This window comes from Colias croceus, chromosome 30, assembly GCF_905220415.1.
Source record: "Colias croceus chromosome 30, ilColCroc2.1".
NCBI classification, from domain to species: Eukaryota; Metazoa; Arthropoda; class Insecta; order Lepidoptera; family Pieridae; genus Colias; species Colias croceus.
Window position 1 is genome coordinate 4,566,025 of NC_059566.1, and position 22,808 is coordinate 4,588,832.

Consider the following 22,808-nt stretch of genomic DNA (forward strand, 5'->3'; position numbering starts at 1 on the left):
GACCGTAATTCAATTGAAACTTATAGAAAACGTTGTGAAACTAAAAATACGGAACCCTAAAAAGATAGATATTTGTACGAACCTTTCGTCAAACAGTGACAGTGATAATTCTCAAGTAGTATGCATCCTACAAATAACAACCTACCTCTTGAATCAGGGCAACTCTTTGGCGAACGCTACACGTAAGATCCATATTGTGATCCATCAATGTTTACTATCGGATTACGATATTTATTGACGTGTAGGGTAGTGTATAATTGACGGATCACAATACAGGGTTAGTTTTCAATGACCAGCCAAAACTTAAAATTAAGATCTAGATATTAAACCAAAGGTGCATTTGAAACATTATTGTCGAATAAAATTAAATAAAAATAATAGCATTCATTTGAAAATGTCTTAAAAATTTCCTAAATCGTAAACACCCCCAGAATCAATGCACTTGCGTGCGCGCATTGCCAAATTTATGTGTGTGCTAACTTCTACCTATCTAGGTTGTTGAACTGAATTGTTGCTTTTGTAATGTCCACACGTTCGCTTTTTAGTGGTGGACAGGAATGAAATCTAATTTAAAAAAAAAAAAGTTTTTTTTTTCATTAGTTCTAAAATGTTATCGATTCTGAACCATTTCTGAAAATTTGGCCGGTCATTGAGAACTAACCCTGTATATCGCTGGATTTCTGGAACTCCTTGTGATATGATCCCAGGACCTACATCGCAATATTTATCTTGCCGTCATCACGTCTGGCTCATACAAAGAACGTTTCAGTACTGACGCGATACGTATTGATGGTGTAGGGTGTGCTGTGATCCCTCCCAAGATACATCAGTAAATATCAAGATAATTATCATAATATTTATTGACGTGTAGCGTTCGCCTTTGCCCTGATTCTGATATCAATCTGATAAAATAATTAAAATGTTAGATTTAGGTCAAAAACAAATGACGACTTATATTCTTGCACAAATTATCCATTGCGGAGTAAATATGAGTGTACGCAGATCGCCAACACGTTTAACTAGCAGTGGTGCAGTGGGTACTGCCGGTGGATCGCATCCCGATCTATCGAAGCTAAGTTCGTTTTCTACGAGTTCTACGCCAACTCATACTTAAATTACTTACAGAAAACGGAAACAACCGCTAGAACAAGATTGCAGATGTAATGATGATATGAAGGATATTCGGTCGGAGTTGAGCCGTATTAGTACATTATTTGAAAAATATGTATGCTCAAATGAACAAATAGTAAACAAAATTCATTCAATTAAACATTCATTTCAACATTTCATTCAATTAAACAAAATCATTTCGGCGGTATGGCGACCATTTAGAATCGTCTGAAAAGTATGGCGATGCATGGCGATTTTCGTAAATGGCTGCACGACGATGGTTACCTGTGCAAAAGTTAGCCTGGTACCAATAAAATAATAAATAAAATAAAATTTATTAACTTCAAATATAACATTACAATATTGCTCTGCCTTCTGAACTAGGTAATTCCTATATCTCAGAAGGCAGTGCCTTCCCTTGCAAATTCCATGTTACATTATATTTGGCAAGTTAACAAAATAAATTTTAGTGACTAATGATAAAGGATACAAAGTAAATGATTAAGAAAATAAAAATATACGATTTGAATTGCACAATACAATGGTTGAATTGTTTTTTTTTTAATCAACGCATTCGCGTCGGTATGGCGGGCTTTATGTCACACCGGAAAAGTATGGCATGACACTACCGTCTACATCTTTTTTATGGGCTATCGGTAAATTCTAAAATTTTTGTGTTACAAATCGTTTGACTTTCGCTATTTTTCCGACGAGTTTGACTAACGCCCACGCGACTAAGCCGCCGGTACCAGCGTTCACACCATCATTTTTCTTTCTGTCATTGCGTACTAAGACCCCTGTAGAACCGCCATCCTGTTACAAATGACTCGAAATTTTGTGTCAATGACTCCCGATCTACTAGGTTTGCGAATCGACAGCTCTCTAAAATGGAATCATCACATCGACCACCTAAAAAATAAATTATCAGCACTTCTTAGATCTCTGCGTAATATTACTTCTTGCATTCCTCATAAATTACGCCACACCATCTACAACACGTTAGTAAAGCCGCACCTAATGTATTTAATAGAAGTATGGGGGAGTGCTTACAAAAATAAATTAGCGCCACTCCAAATTTTACAAAATAAAGTCATTAAAACTATCTTTTACTATCCTTTTTTTAACTAAATAAAATCTACGACGACACTAAAATAATGAATTTAAAACAATTATACTTTTATAATACGTGTATGTTCATCCGCAAAGCGCTACATAAAAACATAAATACAAATATTATAATCTCAACATCAAATCGCCACTATCCTAATAGACGAGCTAGCTATCTTGCCCTCCCGAAGATCCGAACAAATTATGGAAGGCGAACGGCAACATACGTTTCTATAACGGGAATAAATGTCTTTAAACCTTGAAATGGCTAAGGCCGCAAGCGACCAATGGCTGAGCTCGGTGGGCTCTGATTGGCTCATTTGAATCGGATCAACAAGAGCTAAAACGCAAAAAAGGTGGATTTGTATAAAAAGCACGTAATTATTATTATTACCGATGGTGACACTTGTGGCTCCGTTCGGATCCACATACGGACGGTGGTGTGGCAATGGATCCACAAATACCAACCGGATCAACAAGTGAAAACGGATCAAATAATTACTAACTATATGGCACGTTTGATCAACATAGTGCCCGTGGAGATATCTATATATATATATATATATATATATATATATATATATATATATATATATATATATATATATATATAACGGCCGAAATTCAGAAACCCATAAACACTTGTTGGGTCCGTTTTATATACCAAATCCAAAGTCGTATGTTGATCAGATCCATTTATATTATCAAAATTACAGCTTTATTTGATCCGACATAACGAAACTGTATATTAAGTAACGTAGATTAATTTTTCGTAAACACTATTTGTTGGCTCCGTACACAAACATATTATAGTTAGGTATAATGTTCCATACATTGCTAAATCCGCCTAGACTAGACGAACTCGACTCCGTAACGGTTCAAATTTTGAAATGCTCAAACACTTCTTGACTCCGTTTTATATACCAAATCATAAGTCGTATGTTGATCTGTTCCATTTATATGCACTTGCATGATATTGACATGGGGATATGAAATTAGGGCTAGCAAAAATCTCCTGAGTTTTATGGAAGTTGAAGAAGTCGACCGTAATTCAATTGAGACTTATAGAAAACGTTGTGAAACTAAAAATACGGAATCCTAAAAAGATAGATATTTGGACGAACCTTTCGTCATACAGTGCCGGTGATAATAATTCTCAAGTAGTATGCAACCTACAAATAACAACCTACCTCTTTAATCAGGGCAACTCTTTGGCGAACGCTACACGTAAGATCCATATTGTGATCCGTCAATATTTACTATCGGATTACGATATTTATTGACGTGTAGGATAGTGTATTGACGGATCAAAATATATCACTGGATTTCTGGAAATCCTTATACACGTCAACAAATATTATGATAAATATCAAGATAATTATCATAATATTTGTTGACGTGTAGCGTTCGCCTTTGCCCTGATTCTGACATCAATCTGATAAAATAATTAAAATGTTAGATTCAGGTGAAACAAATGACGACTCATATTCCTGCACAAATTATCCATTGTTGAGTAAATATGTGCCAGTGGATGATGGATCGCATCTCGATCTATCGTAGCTAAGTACGTTTTCTACGAGTTCTACGCCAACTGATACTCAAATTAACAACCGCTAAAACAAGATTGCAGATTTAGTGATGATATGAAGGATATTCGGTCGGAGTTGAGCCGTATTAGTACATTACTTGAAAAATATGTATGCTCAAATGAACAAATAGTAAACAAAATTCATGAAAACATTTCTGAGGTAAAAACACAAATTACCGAAATTAAATCGTCCAACGAACAATCCTTGAATTTCATTCGCCAAAATACGAATCAAATCAATGAAATTAAGTCATCAGTATGTATGATTATTACTGAACAAAACATATTGAAGAGTACTATTTCTCAATTAGAATCCCAGATAAACTAGGGTGAGAGTAAAATAAAATCACTGGAATTAAATCTTCAATCAATAAATCAGTCAGCCAATCCATCAGGTTTTACGTCTAAAAATCAACTTCATATAAATTAAAACTTAATCAAGGAACTACGGGACAGAAAGAGCCACGAAAAAAATGTAATTTTTACTGGTTTCCCAGAATCGACATCTTATAACTCAGAGGAGAGGAAATCTAAGGACAACGACGAAATTTTAAAAAATCACCTCACTAATAAGTTCAGACCTACCGAAGCCAGTAAAAATATATAATTATAAATAACCTTAATTCAAACTGTAGTACAGGTCTTGTGGTATTACTACAAAAGCAATTTAATGCATCAAAGAAAAATTAAATCATACCTTAAGCGACTGTTTTAACCAAGCCATAAGTCAAAGACGTTTTCCGGACTCGTTAAAAATAGCGAAGGTAACTCCTATCTATAAGAGTGGCTCAAATTTTGAACCTGGTAACTATAGGCCAATCTAGGTTTTGCCAGTATTGTCAAAAATATTGGAGAAGATTTTACACACGAGATTAGAAAAATATTTAGACTCATTTAATTTTATTTCAGTGCGTCAATACGGATTTAAGCCAAAAAGTAACACTCTGTCAGCGACTATGGACCTAACTATTAAAAAAAAAACAGAACATTGACGCAAACAATATAGTTTTGGGAGTGTTTATTGACCTACAAAAGGCCTTTGATACCGTTTCTCACGAACTTTTAATAAAGAAATTAGCATCCATTAACATTAATGGTAAAGCACTAGATATGCTGAAATCATATTTAAAAAATCGATCACGAATAGTTAAAATAGATAACCATGATAGCATTCCCTTACCAATTACATGTGGCATACCACAAGGTTCGATTCTAGGCCCATTGCTTTTTTTAATTTATATTAATAATTTACAGGATTTAAAGCTAAATGGTCACCTAACACTTTATGCGGATGACACCCGTCTGTTTTATTTTGGTCCCTCTATACATGATATGATAGCGCAAGCACAAAATGATTTAAATAAATTAAATAAATGGTTTCAATGCAATCTACTAACAATAAACATATCTAAAACATGTTATATTAAATTCAAAGCTCATAACAAAATTATTCCACCACACGCTCCACTTAAAATTAACGGTGTTGTATTAGAACATAAAACCCACGAGAAATACATAGGTTTGCGAATCGGCAACTCTCTGAAATGGAATTATCACATCGACCACCTAAAAAATAAATTATCAACACTTCTTAGATCTCTGCGTAATATTACTTCTTGCATTCCTCATAAATTACGCCACACCATCTACAACACGTTAGTAAAGCCGCACCTAATGTGTTTAATAGAAGTATGGGGGAGTGCTTACAAAAATAAATTAGCGCCACTCCAAATTTTACAAAATAAAATCATTAAAACTATCTTTAACTATCCTTTTTTAACTTCTACAAATAAAATCTACGACGATACTAAAATAATGAATTTAAAACAATTATACTTTTATAAAATACGTGCATGTTCATCCGCAAAGCGCTACATAAAAACATAAATTCAAATATCATAATCTCAACATAAAATCGCCACTATCCTAATAGACGAGCTAGCTATCTTGCCCTCCCGAAGATCCGAACAAATTATGTAAGGCGAACGGCAACATACGTTTCTATAACGGGAATAAATGTCTTTATACCTTCAAATGGCTAAGGCCGCAAGCGACCAATGGCTGAGCTCGGTGGGCTCTGATTGGCTCATTTGAATCGGATCAACAAGAGCTAAAACGCAAAAAAGGTGGATTTGTATAAAAAGCACGTAATTATTATTATTACTGATGATGACACTTGTGGCTCCGTTCGGATCCACGTGCGGACGGTGGTGTGGCAATGGATCCACAAATACCAACCGGATCAACAAGTGAAAACGGATCAAATAATTACTAACTATATGGCACGTTTGATCAACATAGTGCCCATGGAGATATCTATAATATATATATATATATATATATATATATATATATATATATATATATACTGGTATTGGTATATATATATATATATATATATATATATATATATATATATATATCATATATAGAATACTATCAACAACACGTGAGCTATTTGACTATCTTAGCCTAAAAATAATATTTCTTGTCTGTAGCTTCGCCCGCGTATAAAAAGGAATACCCATATAGTTCCCGTTTCCGTGGGATTTCCGGGATAAAACCTATGTGGTAATCCAAGTGATCCAAGTGAGTTATATATCACACACATAGAATGTGTGTGATATATAAATATCTTTGTAATCGGTTCCGTAGTATTTGCGTGAAAGAGTAATAAACATACATACACATACATCCATCCTCACAATCTTTCGCATTTATAACATTGAGATATACATATGGAGACGACACCGCCTACATCACTTATGTTCCGCTCAACATACGCCATATGGCGTAACTGCACGCTCATTTTTTATTTGTTTTAAAGTGAAACGCATCAAATATGCCTTCGTGTGTAGATATCGCACAAATAATAAAAATAAGACGGAAAAGTGCAAGGGAATAACTTTCATCGGTAAGTACCTAACTAGATAATAATTTTTAAAATTAGTTTAGAGCAAAAAAATGGCGCACAGATTTTGTTCCTCGTGTCTCCTCCATACGAAGTAATATTATCTCAATGATTTATAATAATATTATATCCTTACCTAAAAGTGGGCGGTATCATTTCCGGCGGCAGTTTAGCCGGCGGGGCTTCGCCTTGCGTCGCTCGCTCACACAAATACATCGCTAACACGAACTCTTCGCAACCTGCGAACAATTCAACATTTTTAGGGTTCCGTACCCAAAGGGTAAAACGGGAACCTTATTACTAAGCCTCCGCTGTATATCTGTCTGTCTCCAGGCTGAATCTCATAAACCGTGTTAAAAAGCTGAAACTTTCACAAATGATGTATTTCCGTTGCCGCTATAACAACAAATGCTAAAAATTTAAAAAATAAATAAAATTAAGGGGGGGGGGTTGGTTGTATAAAAACAGAGCTGCGTTGTATAAAAAAAACTTGAGCCATGTCAAGGGACATCCGGATGGAACAATGTGTTAAGTTAGAGAGAGACAGACAGAGAACCACGCGCACGGCTTACAACTCTAGTAAAAAGTGACAACTTTTCGTAACATTTTTTTCCGTCTAGCCCCTTTCACAACGCGCGATAAGGAACTTCGTTCCAACATTAATTGAAGTTGAATTAAATTCAATTCTCTCTTTAAAAATTAGCACCATATTACGTTGGAGTAATTTTCAAAAGCTATTATTAAAGGCAATTAGGAAACTCTGCCTAATAGATGAGTAAGCAGAGTTTTGTGTCAGACAAGTTTTTGAGCGCGATTGTGAGTCTACTTGTTTATTATTATATTTTACAGTACATCAATGTGTATGTGTAGTACATGAATGATATTAAATTTAAGAGCTATGTTTCATTAAAAAAGTAATCAATAAAACCTAACCAATAAAACCTAACCAAAATCGCCTATTTTCGATGTCGAATCATTTTTAACTGACCACCACTAACAAAAACACTAGCCAAAAATCGCCTTTTTTCGTCATCGGTTAATACAACTTACCCAACTTCCCGTCACAGTCCAAATCCGCCAACGCCCATATTTGGGCCAATGTTTGTTGGGGTAGTCTCGACTGTAACATTATGGACCTGGCTTGAGCGCCTGAGACTGAACCAGATTTGGCCTTGTCTGTTGCGTTGAAGAGTTGTGTGTATCTGTTAAATAATAAAAAATGTATTTAAGTGCAAATATTTTTAGAAAAAATGGCGTAGAATACTATTAGAAAATATGGTGTCAAAGTCGTGTATTCTGGGAATTCGTCTTACAATTTTTGAAGTGAAACTTTTTTATCGGGGTTGGAAAAAAATTTAGTGTAACATTTCTTCGTTACGCGTGACATTTTTCCGTTACGCGCCATCTTTTTCTTATCCCTACCACGCGTGATTCGACGTATTTCTGTAAAGTTACATATAGTAAATTGTTTTTTGAAAAATAAAGTCATATAGAAGTTTCACTTCTTACGTCGTGTGTACAATAGTACACGCACACATATTTTTTTATTATAAAAAAAATGGTACCAATGTGCTGTATTATAATTATTTAAGTCTGAAAAAGGATGTCACATTTGCCCTGAATCGATCTTATTGTTTGCCGTTGCTTGCATTTTTGTCGTAATTAAGAATCTTACAACCTATAAAAAATGAACCAAAATCGATGCGATTTTATATACAGGGTTATTTGTAAAACACCGGCAACCTCGCAGGACAAGATAGCTAACATCATAAGTAACAACATTTGTTCTACGACTTTTGCCATAACGCAATAAATTATTTTTAAATGATTTTTTAAGCTTTTATTGTACTCTCCTAACATTTGTAAGTCTATGTTCTATTCATTATCGAAAGGACGACGCGACGCCCCCTTTCCCCTCTCGTTCGCTTCTTGTTTACGTAACTTTTGGAATGCGCGTAGAGTTTATAATATTCAAACGGAAAATTAAGTGAATATTTATTTTTGTATGAAAATAAAATCTAACAAATTATCAAAAGTCGTAGAACAAATGTTATTACTTATGATGTTGGCTATCTTGTCCTGCGAGATTGCCGGTGTTTTACAAGTAACCCTGTATATTATTAGACGTAACTTTTGTATTATATTTTTGTGGATGAATAGTTGTCAATGTAGTTGTCATTATTTCATGTCTGAACATGCTTAGCTGTGGAATACTATAAAATGCCGCTTTCCTTTGACTCGTGGCGCATTCGTACGAATCGTGCCCGGTGTGTGTGGGGGGGGGGGGGGGGCTCGGACGTTGTTTAATACGTTCGACCCAACTACCCTCACTTTGCTAATAGTCGTTGACTTGCTGCGATTTGTTATCAACTACCTACACCAATTAGGTAGCTGTGTAGAATCGCAGTACATTCTTATTAAATTCAAACTAATATTTAACCCGGCCTCGCGTGTAATTTCTAATAATATACTCACTTCAACTTCTGCTGTTGTGGTATATTCCACTCCACGGGGGGTGGACTGACCACACCCATAGGCACGTCTGTAGGACTTGTCACTACAGACCCTGTTGGTTAAAAATATTATTTATAAGTATTTATTCGTATAAATAGTATGGTGAGAGTTATATCGAAAGTATTTTATATATAAGTATTTATTTAAAATTATAATATATCATCACGCTACGACCAACAGGAGTGGAGCCACGAGGTTGAAACCGCGCGGAGCAGCTAGTATCCATACTAATATTATAAATGCGAAAGTAACTCTGTCTGTCTGTCTGTCTGTTACTCAATCACGCCTAAACTACTGAACCAATTTGCATGAAATTTGGTATGGAGATATTTTGATACCCGAGAAAGGACATAGGCTACTTTTTATTGCGAAATATGTACCATGGGCGAAGCCGGGGCTGACCGCTAGTATTATAATATAAAAAATAATAATAATAATTTTTAACTTGCAGTAATCTATGCAGTTTATTTTTTACTAGCTTACCGAAAGCGGCATCGCCCGCTTTGTCTAAAACCTAATAAATTATATACTCTTAAATCACTCTATCTATTTACAAAAACCACATCAAAATCCGTTGCGTAGTTTTAAAGATTTAAGCATAAAAAGGGACATAGGGACAGAGAAAGCGACTTTGTTTTATACTATGTAGTGAAGATATTCAATGTCAATTCTCTAATTTTTATTGGCAAGTGTTTTTATTTGAATGAAACATTACAGTAATATATGGCTATACATCGGAATAACACATGAGTACTGTAAGTCAAAGATGAATAAATAAATAAATAGAAACAATTGTTTTTGAAACCGCGATACACAGCTATCTAATAAATAAATAAATAATATTAATTCAACAAACTCACCAGGCTTAGAAAACGACTCGCTTTTGACCGCCGTAATAGGCGTAGACGTAATTGGTTGACCGGGAATCGAACCTACTACACTTGGTGTTCCATTCTTCGGTGGACTAACTATAGATGCCACCGTTGTACCTGATGGGAGGGGTTGGCCCATCGCTAGCGGCGGATTGGCCATTGTTGGCGATTGGCCGAGCTGCGGTAGTGGCGAAGGTTGGGCCACCGGTTGGGCTAGTGGTGGTGTCGGTTGAGCCAATGGTACAACTGGAGGTTGGGCCAAGGGTTGGACCACAGGTTGGCTCATGATTGGAGCTGAGCTTATCAAGGATTGCGACATTGGCACAGTTTGGGCAAGCGATGTCGACATTAACGGTTGCGAAGTTGGTATTAGGGGTTGGGACGACGAAATAAGCGGCTGTGACGTCATTAGAGGCTGTGACGGCATCATGGGCTGTGACGTCATCATGGGTTGTGACGTCATAAGGGGCTGTGACGTCATTAGGGGTTGTGACGTCATCGGCATTGGTGGTATAATTGGCTGGCTTGTGTTTACAAGCGGTTGCGATGACATAAGTGGTTGACTTGTCATCAGGGGTTGATTTGACATAAGGGGTTGTGATGACATAGGTGGTTGATTTGTCATTAGGGGTTGATTTGACATGAGGGGTTGACTTGTCATTAGGGGTTGATTCGACATGAGAGGTTGATTTGACATGAGGGGTTGAGATGACTGAGTTATACCCACTAGGGGTTGATTCATCAGGGGTTGCTGGTTAATCAGGGGTTGCGGGGGTAAAGGTGGGGTTGGTTTGACCCCCGATATCAGATCTGGGACCGGTTTTGGGCCAAGGGACATATCTCCGAGGAGCGATTGAGATGGGGACAAACCGGATATAAGGGGTTGGGTTGCTGGCATTGGTGGGACTGGGGGTTTTGGAGGGGGGAAGTTTTGTTTTGGCCCTGTGAATAGAAATAAAATTATATCAATATCACTGAATTATCTATTACATTTTACTTTACGGTTAAATAAAATAATTAACATAAAATATTGTATATAAGAATAAATTATGTATTTGCGCTAAATTTTATATATTTATTTAGTTTAGTATAGTTATTTTTACAATGTATCATTTTAGAAATTGAATTTTCACCAAAGCGTACTTGTTCAACATTCCTTACAATCAGGGTTGCCTAGAAGAGATTGCTTTTGAACAATAAGGCCGCCTTTTCTTGCATATGTGCCCGTGTGTTATTATTGTACAAAATTATGGTCTAAGTTTCTTTGCCCTGGTATGTATTATGTACAATAAAGCATAAATAAATAAATTATTATATTATTAATATTTACATAAAAATTGTATTTCTGATTAAGAGGAGGCTCCCTAAATTTTATGTGAATTTGCATTAATATACAAGTCAGTCACACATACAATCAAAATGAAACTTTAGTATATGATTTATTGGGTCTTTTTCTTTCCATGTACAAGACAGTTACGGAATTGTAACATTTTCGCTCGATTCATTTTTTATTCAAAATTTATGCCTTTTGCACGCCTCTTATGCGTAGCGTTGAGGTGAGTACTACTGTCACTTCGCGCAAAACATCTGATTTTTCAAACTTAAAATGTCTTGATGTATCATACATTGCACTTGTAAGATAATACTGTATGTATGTTCATCATTATCTAGATATCACACATATTAAGAAAAAACACTATTTTTAACATTCATGATATTTTTGATGTCATTTTTGTTATTTAAACTAGTTAAAAAACAGTTTAAAAAAGTTCTGTCTTGGACGTCCGTGTGTCTGTATGTGCGGAGGATTTTCTTGTTAACACGATAGCGACCGAAATACTTTACTAATCGAGTCTTTTTTTTTCTCTTACTCAAGCGGAGTATGCTCAGGAATAGAACCCTTTCATTTTTCAGGGTCTGATTCGATGTGGTTTAATTGTTATTAAATAAACAAAAAAAAATATCGACTTTTTTTATATTTATAGTGTACTCAAAATTCACCATTATAAACTCGATTCTTTATACTATAAGCCAAGGTTTAAAAAAATAAGTTGGTAGTCAGTCCCTTAAACCTGCGCAGTTTCACATCTAGGTGGGGCCACAAGAAAAATAGCTCAATTATTACGGTACCGCTTTCTTTACTTTTCCAACTGTTTTGAGACAGTACAAGAGCATTGGCACATGAGAACAAGTGTATCTACATACTTATATTATATACACCTTTATAAATAATCAATTTTATTGTAAAGGATGAGATTATGAGGCATGCACTTTTGGATTTTCCAAACTTTTTTTTAAATTATTACAATTTTTTAAAGATTTACTTGTACTTTATGTTTAAAATAAATGTTAGCAGTAAATATAGTTTACTATCCAATCCCAAGATATTTTTTCTCTAGATAAATTATTATTACTTTAGTTATAAACGAAATAAGAATTGATCAATTGAGACTTACGAGATTTAGTTTCGAGCTCGAACGCGATCAGAGAGCGCACGCGATATTCAACTTTATTCCGGCTGAGTTAGCGTCTAGCACCGTAGCGGTCTAACCGGTCTCTCAGTGCCAGAAATTATGTTAGGGAGCCTCCTCTTAACTACACGGAGCGTTTATTGTATGTCAATATATAGGTTATATATTATTATGATAATATATACAGAAGTTATTATTTCTGATGCATATAAATAAATAGGTACTTACCAGTTGGACTGAGAGAGGCAAGTAAAGATGGCGGAAGGCCCTTCGGTATTTCGATGCCGCGTAGTTTTAAATTGATTATCTGTAACAAAAAAATAATTTGTTAATTTAATTACAATAAAAATGTGTGTGTACTAGTGTACACACGTAAGAAGTGAAACTTCTTTATGACCTTATTTTTTCAAAAAATAATCTACTATATGCAACTTTACAGAAATATGTCGAATCACGCGTGGTAGGGATATGAAAAAGATGGCGCGTAATGGAAAAATGTCACGCGTAACGAAAAAATGTTACACTAAATTTTTTTCCAACCCCGAGAAAATTCACTTCAATAAAAAAAATAAAACATTTCGTAGCTATTTTATATTATTCATACTATATTATGTAGGTATAAACAGATACATACCTTGCAAGCGATAGAAAACTCTTTCAAATCCAATTTCCCATCAGCATTGGTGTCTGCTAACGTCCAGATCTGCCCCAATATTGGTGGCGGCAGTTGAGACTGAAAACATAAATTATCGATGTAAATATACGTATAAGAGAAAATATGTGGCTCCGCTTCTGTTGGTCTTAGCATGATGATATAATATTATAGCCTATAGCCTTCCTCGATGAATGGGCTATCTAACACCGAAAAACTTTTCAAATCGGACCAGTAGTTCCTGAGATTAGCGCGTTCAAATAAACAAACTCTTCAGCTTTATAATATTCGTATAAATTATTATAGATTCGTTCACTCCACATACCTGCAGCATGAATCGTTTCGCTTGTTCCCCAGTAAGGATCCCATTGACGGGCCCCAAATTGCGGAAATGCTCCGCAAACTTTGCATGCTCATGCGGTAGAATTGTCCAGGGATCGGCCGCCATCTGTAATAACAAAGATCTCTTTATAATAAATCTATACTTCTATACTAATATTATAAAGAGGAAAGGTTTGTATGTATGTATGTATGGTTTTCACGCATAAACTACTGAATCGATATCAATGAAATTTAGCACACATATAGAGGGTAACTCGCATTAACACATAGGGTAGGTTATATCCCGGAAATCCCACGGGAACAGGAACTATACCGGTTTACCTTTGAAAACGCGGGCGAATCCGCGGGCGGAAATCTAATTTTATATGGTTTTGTTTTATCATTCTTTGTGTTTGATTAAGGCTTATAAAGACATGAATTGAATTAATAAATACAATAAGAATTGAGATAAATGAGAACCTTCAAGTTAAAGCTGGGTGGGGCTGTGATCATGGCCATGAGTTTTAATCCATTGAGCCCCAAGCGGCCCGATCGGTCCACGACACAATAGATTTTCTATTGTGTCTGTGATTCCGGGGCCTGAGTTATAAATGTGAAATGTGTATAACTATAATTGTGTTGCTTTTATCTTCAGATGTTGATAGCAAACCAGATTGACTATGTTCTAAATATTTTAATAGAAATGAACTTATGTAAAATGCCTATAAAACATACACCTTTTATATTACGCTTCTACCATTTAGGTTTTTTTTTAGTTTTTGAAAAAGGAACTGGATTTTTTTTTAATTTCTGGCGCAAAAATTAAGAATATACCAAAGCTTCTTATGATCTGTTAGGTGCGAATTTCGAAACAATAAGTTATTAAGAAAACGAGATATGTTCTCAATTCTAGACTGAAGGACTAATTATTTAATTTCTAATCTAACATTTAATATAAAAAAGGTATATCTAGTCACACCCTATAAATTTGGTACTGCGTAAACATTAACAAAATTGATGTAAATTGCTTTTTGGATTTCAAATTAAAATATACTGTTACTAAAACACTATTTAAATATATTATATATACTTACAGTTTATTCTGTATCCTCTTGTAACAACAAAAACGCCCCTTTTAACACTTTTTAAAAATTTTAAAGAGAAATTCTGGAATCTGGGCTTTCTCGAATCTGTATTGATCGCACCTAACTGTCATATTCGAATGACATAACAGCTGATAACGTTTAAAAATTATTGTTTTGTGTTTATCAAAAACATGTTTTTAATTTTTAATTTTAACATCATGGCAAAATGTTAATTGAAAATGATATATATTTTCATATACAAAATTTAAATAATATTGTGAGTAAAATACTAGTAATGTAAATAATAAAATATTTAGTTTTATAATATCTCCTCCGTATTTCTAAATTTCTGAACGTTTCCGATCCCGACCATGTCAATCACACGCCTCGGCTATTGACAAATGACAATTGACATATTTTTATTTTCAACTTTGATCAGTAATACTTCGTCTCATTGCGTTTGCATAATTTTGAAAAATATTACTTCATTAATAAAGCCGATAAACACAAAAATGAAAGTAGCAGACAACGTGAATCCAAATGTGTACGAGAAAGGTTCAGCCAGAGAGCTAACTCGAGCCGATTTTGACGAAAATATTGCAGATGAATTTGACACACGAGAAGTATTTGATTTAATACGCAATATTTGCGATCCGGAGCACCCTTTATCATTGGAGGAGCTGCGTGTTGTAGAAGAAAGTAACATCCAAGTTGATAATGAAAATAATGCCGTGCATGTTTTCTTTACGCCGACTATACCACATTGCAGTATGGCCACCTTGATTGGTATGTTTAACCTTATTTAATAACTAGCCGCTCGTCAATCCCGAGCTGATCCGTAATAGAAACGAAATAATCTATACTAATATTATAAAGCTGAAGAGTTTGTTTGTTTGAATGCGCTAAGTTCAGGAACTACTGGTCCGATTTGAAAAATTCTTTCGGTGTTAGATAGCTCTTTATCGAGTAAGGTTATAGGCTATATATCATCACCCTAAGACCAAAAAGAGCGAAGCAATGCGGGTTTAACCGCGCACATCTAGTATGGCATATTTCGGACTGTGACTCGGGAAAAAAGTAGCTTACTGCTCTTGAAAGAATTTTAAAATCGGTACCTACATTAGCTTTTTTTGTTGTTAATCATTATTTACATAAATACTATAGGCGGCAAGTAACTATAGCGTTATGTTAATGTAGAGATGATTATTGTGCAATGTGCATAGTTATTGCGCCCATCATAATATTCAGATGCCTTATATTTAACTTCTTACTTAGGTTTGGGCCAGCGCTGAAATGTTATGCAGAAAATTAGTGCTTATAATACAAACAAAAATACGATGTGTGTGTCCCTCTGTTTTTCGGGAACGGGAACAGGTTTTTCTATGAATGTGCGGGCGATGGCGCAGGTAGAAAGCTAGTATAATATAATTTGTCTGGACGTTTATCTATACTAATATTATAAAACTGAAGAGTTTATTTGTTTGTACGCGCCAATCTCAGGAACTACTGATATACAGCTTATAGCTGAGCTTATACTTGATAAATGGGCTATCTAACACCGAAATAATTTTTCAAATTGGACCAGTAGTTCCTGAGATTAGCGCGTTCAAACAAACAAACTCTTCAGCTTTATAATATCAAGTACAAGTATAGCTAATTGAATGTTGTGCCATAGAAATTGAACAGCTATTAATTATTTGTGTGTATCGACCGCCTAGAAATAAATTGGATGATCAAAATCTGTTCTTTCGAAAGTTACTCTCCTAATAAGAAAAAATAGTAATATGCGTTGACTTTAATATATATATACACTCACATTTTATAAAAAAATTTCAAAACGGACCATTAGTAATTAGTTCCTGAGATTAACGCGTTCAAACAAACAAAATCTTCAGCTTTATAATATTAGTATAGATACAGGAAGTCAGGAATTTATGTATTACTTTTTATCACATATAGCACTCATACCATATAGAACATTTTTGAACGAAGAACAACATATTAGAGACTAGCGGTCCGCCCCGGCTTCGCCCGTGGTACATATTTCGCAAAAAAAGGTAGCCTATGTCCTTTCTCGAGTATCAAAATATCTCCATACCAAATTTCATGCAAATTGGTTCAGTAGTTTAGGCGTGATTGAGTAACAGACAGACAGACAGAGTTACTTTCGCATTTATAATATTAGTATGGATTAAGCATTATTTCATATGTAATAGAACACTTGTTTATCTAGTTTTATAGGAAACTAAGTTTCCGCCCGCGGCTTCGCCCGCGAAGTCAAAGAAAAACCCGCATAGTTCCCGTTCCCGTGGGATTTCCGGGATTACGTCATTTTTCCGGGATAAAAAGTAGCCAATGTCTTTTCTCGGGTATCAAAACATCTCCATACCAAATTTCATGAAACTTGGTACTTTAGGGCGTGATTGAGTAACAGACAGACAGACGAGAGTTACTTTCGCATCTATACATATAATAAATCTGTAGAAGGGTCAATTCTGTACATTGAAAATATTGAAAAAATAACTAGCAGGGGGTGTTACTGGATCGATACCAAACCCAAATATGTGATTAAAAAAATTTTTGTCTGTCTGTCTGTCTGTCTGTCTGTCTGTCTGTCTGTCTGTATGTGAAGACATCACGTGAAAACTACCGGTTCGATTTCGATGAAACTTGGTATAATTATACCTTATTATCCTGGGCGTAAAATAGGATACTTTTTATCCTGGAAAAATACGTAGAAAAAAAATTAATCTCAATTTTTCAGTTATCCATAGACGTTGTTCTGTAGTAGGTACCGCGAACACACGTTGCGTATTATTATAGACCTAGCCGTATTTGGGTCCAATAGATATTTATAAGATGTCATTGTCCGAGTCACTCAAAATGGAGAAATAAACCATCCACGCAAAGACCGACATCCGCGCGGACGGAGTCGCGGGCGGAAGCTAGTTTATAATATTAGTGTGGATTTCTTAATTTTAATCAAACGTTAGCTTAAATTAATAAAATTAAACAACTTTAAGTGTAGTCTTGACAACAAATTAGAAACAGCACGGTTCGGGTGTTCCAAAGTCAAAACGGAAAACCTGTACAAATACGGCCAATATTTCTTTCTTCTTCAAATATATTCAACGTTTTTTAATGGTTAATTATGTTGTTATATGAATTTGCCAGTCAGTTCAATTCACGGCGTAAAATGACTGGGAATGAGGTCATAATACGGTTCCAGATCGTGCCGTGTGTGAAAATTGTATGTATATTGTATATTATGATTATATATTGAATATATTTTATATTTTGTCTTTTCCTAACGCCTTATTTTTTGCTCACACTCCTCTTTTAAACGTCTTTCCTTACGCATTACTTACGGTAGCCTGGAAGAGATCGCTACCTAGCAATAAGGCCAACGTTTGTACATATTTTCCTCTTATCTTTATGTATCTCTATTTATTTTGTGTGTTGAATAAAATAAATATATACTATTATTATAAAGAGGAAAGGTTTGTCATTATGTATGTATGGTTTTCACGCATAAAGTACTGGATCGATTTTCATGAAATTTTGCACAGATAGTCTTTAGACCCTGAGAAAGAACATAGGCTACCTTTTATTGCGAAATATGTACCATGGGCGAAGCCGGGGTGGACCGCTAGTAATAAATAAAATTGTCCTGAAATATTTATTTATAATTCCAGGTCTATCAATCCGGGTGCAACTGCTCCGCTCTCTGCCGAGCCGTTTCAAAGTGACAGTCGAAGTGACGGAGGGTACACATGTATCGGAACATGCAGTTAATAAACAATTGGCGGATAAAGAAAGAATTGCCGCCGCTTTGGAGAACAAGAATCTGTTGCAAATTATAAATCAGTGTGTGAGGTCGTTGTGATTTATTTAACACTAGCTGTGCCCCGCGGCTGCGGCCGCTTTGTCTAAAACCTAATCTATCTATACTAATATAAAGAGGAAAAGTTTGTAATTATGTATGTATGTATGGTTACGGTTACGTGTATGGCACGCATAAACTACTGGACCGATTTTGATGAAATTTGGCACAGATAATCATTAGACCCTGAGAAAGAACATAGGCTACCTTTTATTGCGAAATATGTTCCACGGGCGAAGCCGGGGTGGACTGCTAGTACTTAATATTATAATGCTGAAGAGTTTGATTGTTTGTTTGAACGCGCTAATCTCGGGAACATTGCTCCGCCTGTTGGTCTTAGCGTGATGATATAAAGCCTATGCCCTATAGCCTTCCTCGATAAATGGACTCTCTAACACCGAAAGAATATTTCATCGGACCAGTAGTTCTTTAGATTAGCGCGTTCAAACAAACAAACAAACTCTTCAGCTTTACAATATTATGTGTATAGATTTTCAATCAAAAAGCTTATTTTTCAGCAAACTACATAGCATAATATGTAGAAATGTAGTACTTTAAGTAACAACGAATCTAGTTTTTTTTAACACAAAAAATATCTGGACAATCTTTGTAAATATGTATTCCGTTGTGTGATAAAAAATAGATTAATTATTGAATCTTATATGTATAGTATATAGGTATGTAAATAAAAGACAAATAAAAATAACATGTGTTTTATTTTCAACAAAAATTTCACACAAATAATGGATAATTGAACGCACGAAGCGATGTAACTGCTGCGCTGAAAATGATTGCGTCCACGGTGAAATGATAGCCGCTGTTCGAAGTTGGTGTCTGTAAAAAGGAAAGTATTCACATGTAAGTTAAAAAATAAAGGTGAATCTATAAAAAAAAATGTATTGAGTACATAATGAATTTGTGTCTTTCTTCTTAATAATATTCTTGTGCTGTGCGGTTTTATCCGCATTTCTCCGCTCCTGTTGATCTTAGCGTGATGATATATAGCCTATAGCCTTCCTCGATACATGAGCTATCTAACACGGGAAGGATTTTTCAAATTGGACCAGTAGTTCCTGAGATTAGCGCGTTCCAACAAACAGACAATCTCTTTAAAATATTAGTATCGATAAGGGAAATTTTTTTCTTGATCTTTAAAAATAAACTCAATAATTATTCGAGCGATATTAAATTTTAAGAACCGAGGAAGCTCTTTTGAATCTAAAATACATTGAAATAGTACACAAGTCACTAATATTAGAGGTATAAATGCGAAAGTTTGTGAGGATGGATGTGTATGTTTGTTACTCCTTCACGCAAATACTACTGAACCGATTACAATGAAATTTAGCACACATATAGAGTATCATTTGCATTAAAACATAGGATAGGTTTTATCCCAGAAATCCCACGGGAACGGGAACTATGCGGGTTTTTCTTTGAAAACGCGGGCGAAGCCGCAGGCGGAAAGCTAGTAATGTAATAAGAAAATACTTACAGTGGCAGAAAGTTTATTTTTCTCACAGCTGATGTCGTCTACAGAAGTTCGAAAAAGCTCGATGTCCTTTTTGCTGTTTGTATTTGGTTGAAATTTAAAACTAAAAAAAAACAATGAAATATTTAAAGACTATAAATTATGAAAAAATATATGAGCTACAGATGCATTATTTTTTTATTGATAAGAAATAAGATAGAAGTTTCATAAATTAAGATTGATTTTATGAAAAATCAAATTTTTTAAAGTTTTTTCCACATTATTCGAAATTATAGACCACGCGAGCGATGCCGTGGGCGGGAAGTTGGTTTTTAATGTATGTCATTAAAAAAAACTGACTGCACTAAAATTTTTTAGAAGCCTCTTTATTGAAGTCGGTTTAAAATAGGCTGATTATAATAAATTATAATTAAACAAATTAAACGCATACTTAGTCCTCATTCTCGCTACGGGTTTTTCCACAAAAACGGTCGAATTGTCTGTTGAATTCTTTTTCTCGATCATATTTTCACTGCTGTCGGATTTATAATCTGTAATAATTTTATTTTAATAAGAAAAAAATTTTCAAATCGGATCTCGGGAACTACTGATCCGATTTGAAAAAGTGTTAGATAGCCCATTTATCGAGGAAGGCTATAGGCTATATTATAAATTATCAAGCTAAGACCAACAGGAGCGGTGCAATGCGGATGAAACCGCGGGGAACAGCTAGTGAGTGATATAACTACAAACAAATATACATAAACTTTTTTTATATTACACGTAAGTAGTAGGTACCTATATTGTAATTACCAGAAGAATCCTTGTATATTTCAGCGAGTTCCTTTTCAATTCGCGCCTCTTCGTCTTCTTGACTAGCGCCATCTAGTTTGTCAATGTCCTTTGGTTTATCTAGCTCCTGTAAATATGTATATAATTAAAGTTGGTCAAAATATAGTCGAAAAGAGTCGGTTACCTACAAAACACAGGTGAAGCTTAAATGCGTGTCGAAAACAAATCAAAATTGCCATTAAATAAAAAAAGGGGTGCGTGTACTAGTGTATCTAGTACTTTAACCTACACACGTAAGAAGTGAAACTTCTATATGACCTTATAATTTACTATATGCAACTTTATAGAAATACGTCGAATCACGCGTGGTAGAGATAAGAAAAAGATGGCGCGTAACGAAAAAATGTCACGCGTAACGAAAAAATGTTACACAAAATTTTTTTCCAACCCCGATAAAGAAGTTTCACTTCAAAAATTGAACTATAAAATATCTAAGACAAAGAAAAAATCGCTTCTATACAGTTTTTAAAAGCAACAGCAAAATTGGTCACCCATCAAATTTATGACCGTGCCAAACGTTGCTTAACCTTGATTTTTATTATTTGTTTTATAGCGACAATATACAATCATACTTACATCATCACCGAAAATCTCGAAGTACTAAGTAAGTAGTAACATAATTTTTAAAATAAAAAATGTGTTGTATTGTGATATATTCTACTTATTTTAAATTTAACCAGTAGTTCCTGAGATTAGCGCGTTCAAACAAACAAACTCTTCAGCTTTATAATATTAGTTAGATTAATTAGGTACATCTATGATTTCAAAGACTGCTAAGGTACCTACTTATAAAACTATGTAGGTACTTATGTGATCGAATATACCTAAGCTAGCAGTAGTAAAAAATTATAAAAAAGAGCGTGTATGCAGAGCACACTTGTCAAAAGTGAAACTTTGGCAAGATTCAAAGATACCAAAATCGTCGCCCTACTCCATGACGTGACGGTATTGCCATGACGCGACCTTAAAATTTTACACTTAAAGCGCCTATAGAAATTCTTAGGTAATAAAGAATTTCATCTATTTTTTGTGATTTTTTAGCTTACCGGTTGTCTAGCTATGTCCTTCTTTGTGGCGACTTGTATGGTGGTAGATGTTACATCGTCATCATTTTCGACGGATGGCTCCTCTTCCAAGTCCGCTGGTAACTCTGTTTTATCGTAGAATTACGATGTAAGATGGGATTTAAAATAAAATCATTCTTCCTACTTCCTACTATCCTATCCTACCCTATTCCTACTATAATATTATAAATGCGAAAGTTTGTGAGGATGGATGTATATGTGTGTGTTTGTTACTCTTTCACGCAAATCCTACTGAACCGATTCAAAAGAAATTTAGAAAGCATAACTTGGATTAACACATGGGATAGGTTAAGTATATCCCGGAAATCCCACGGGAAAAAAAACTGCGGGTTTTTCTTTGAAAACGTGGTGAAAAACGTAGACAGTGAATGTGTGTTTTTTTATATCTTTCTTTTACGTCGGCTCTAGGTACTTTTTGTATAAAATACGTTCTAGTAAATTTAAAATGATATGTTTTGACGATTGAATAGCTTCTGTAAGAAGTCAAGTTGAATCAATGAATACAATTGAGTCTGAGTTTGAGTGTATATAAAAGTTTAACATACCTTTTACAGGAGCGCCAATTTCAATGATTTCCCTACCCAAAGATTCCGTGAGTGATTTTGTATTCGTTTTACAATGAACATAACATACAATACATGTAAAATATATTATTAACACACGCATTGTTATTTTGTCGTAGTGGGCAATTGTTTTCGAAACCAACTAGAGTTTAGTTTTATTGTTGGAACTTTATATACATACTTAAAAATCAGATTCAGTGATTGCCTTTTAATATCTGTACTATTTATTATCTGCGTAAGTAACTTTCTTAGGCATAAAAATAAAACATCTATACTTAGGTACTAATAGTATAAAGCTAAAGAGTTAGTTTGTTTGAACGCGC

The 22,808-nt window shown here is 34.7% G+C and overlaps 3 protein-coding genes across 6 annotated transcripts in view; 1 reads left to right on the forward strand and 2 right to left on the reverse strand.

The window, feature by feature from the left end:
- LOC123704598 (intersectin-1-like) overlaps window positions 1-14,741 on the reverse strand; it is a 52,290-nt gene extending 37,549 nt beyond the window's left edge. For all 4 annotated transcript variants that reach the window (XM_045652991.1, XM_045652992.1, XM_045652995.1 and 1 more), the window contains exons 1-8: window positions 14,641-14,741; window positions 13,551-13,673; window positions 13,208-13,306; window positions 12,802-12,880; window positions 10,091-11,044; window positions 9,192-9,282; window positions 7,767-7,918; window positions 6,853-6,955 (exon numbers count right to left, since the gene is read on the reverse strand). In XM_045652991.1, coding sequence (XP_045508947.1) covers window positions 6,853-6,955; window positions 7,767-7,918; window positions 9,192-9,282; window positions 10,091-11,044; window positions 12,802-12,880; window positions 13,208-13,306; window positions 13,551-13,673 — 1,601 coding nt within the window. In that variant the 5' untranslated portion in view covers window positions 14,641-14,741. The remainder of the gene's footprint in view (window positions 1-6,852; window positions 6,956-7,766; window positions 7,919-9,191; window positions 9,283-10,090; window positions 11,045-12,801; window positions 12,881-13,207; window positions 13,307-13,550; window positions 13,674-14,640) is intronic.
- Window positions 14,742-15,073: 332 nt separating this feature from the next.
- LOC123704616 (MIP18 family protein galla-2) lies at window positions 15,074-18,617 on the forward strand. Its single transcript, XM_045653011.1, has 2 exons — window positions 15,074-15,417; window positions 18,327-18,617. Exons 1-2 carry the CDS (start codon window positions 15,144-15,146, stop codon window positions 18,515-18,517), a joined length of 465 nt encoding a protein of 154 aa, XP_045508967.1. The 5' UTR covers window positions 15,074-15,143; the 3' UTR covers window positions 18,518-18,617.
- Window positions 18,618-19,705: 1,088 nt separating this feature from the next.
- On the reverse strand, window positions 19,706-22,608 carry LOC123704559. The gene is made up of 6 exons (XM_045652938.1): window positions 22,468-22,608; window positions 21,884-21,987; window positions 20,799-20,904; window positions 20,437-20,536; window positions 20,010-20,109; window positions 19,706-19,732 (listed from the first exon to the last, which is right to left on the reverse strand). Exons 1-6 carry the CDS (start codon window positions 22,586-22,588, stop codon window positions 19,706-19,708), a joined length of 558 nt encoding a protein of 185 aa, XP_045508894.1. The 5' UTR covers window positions 22,589-22,608.
- Between the last annotated feature and the right edge of the window lie 200 nt (window positions 22,609-22,808).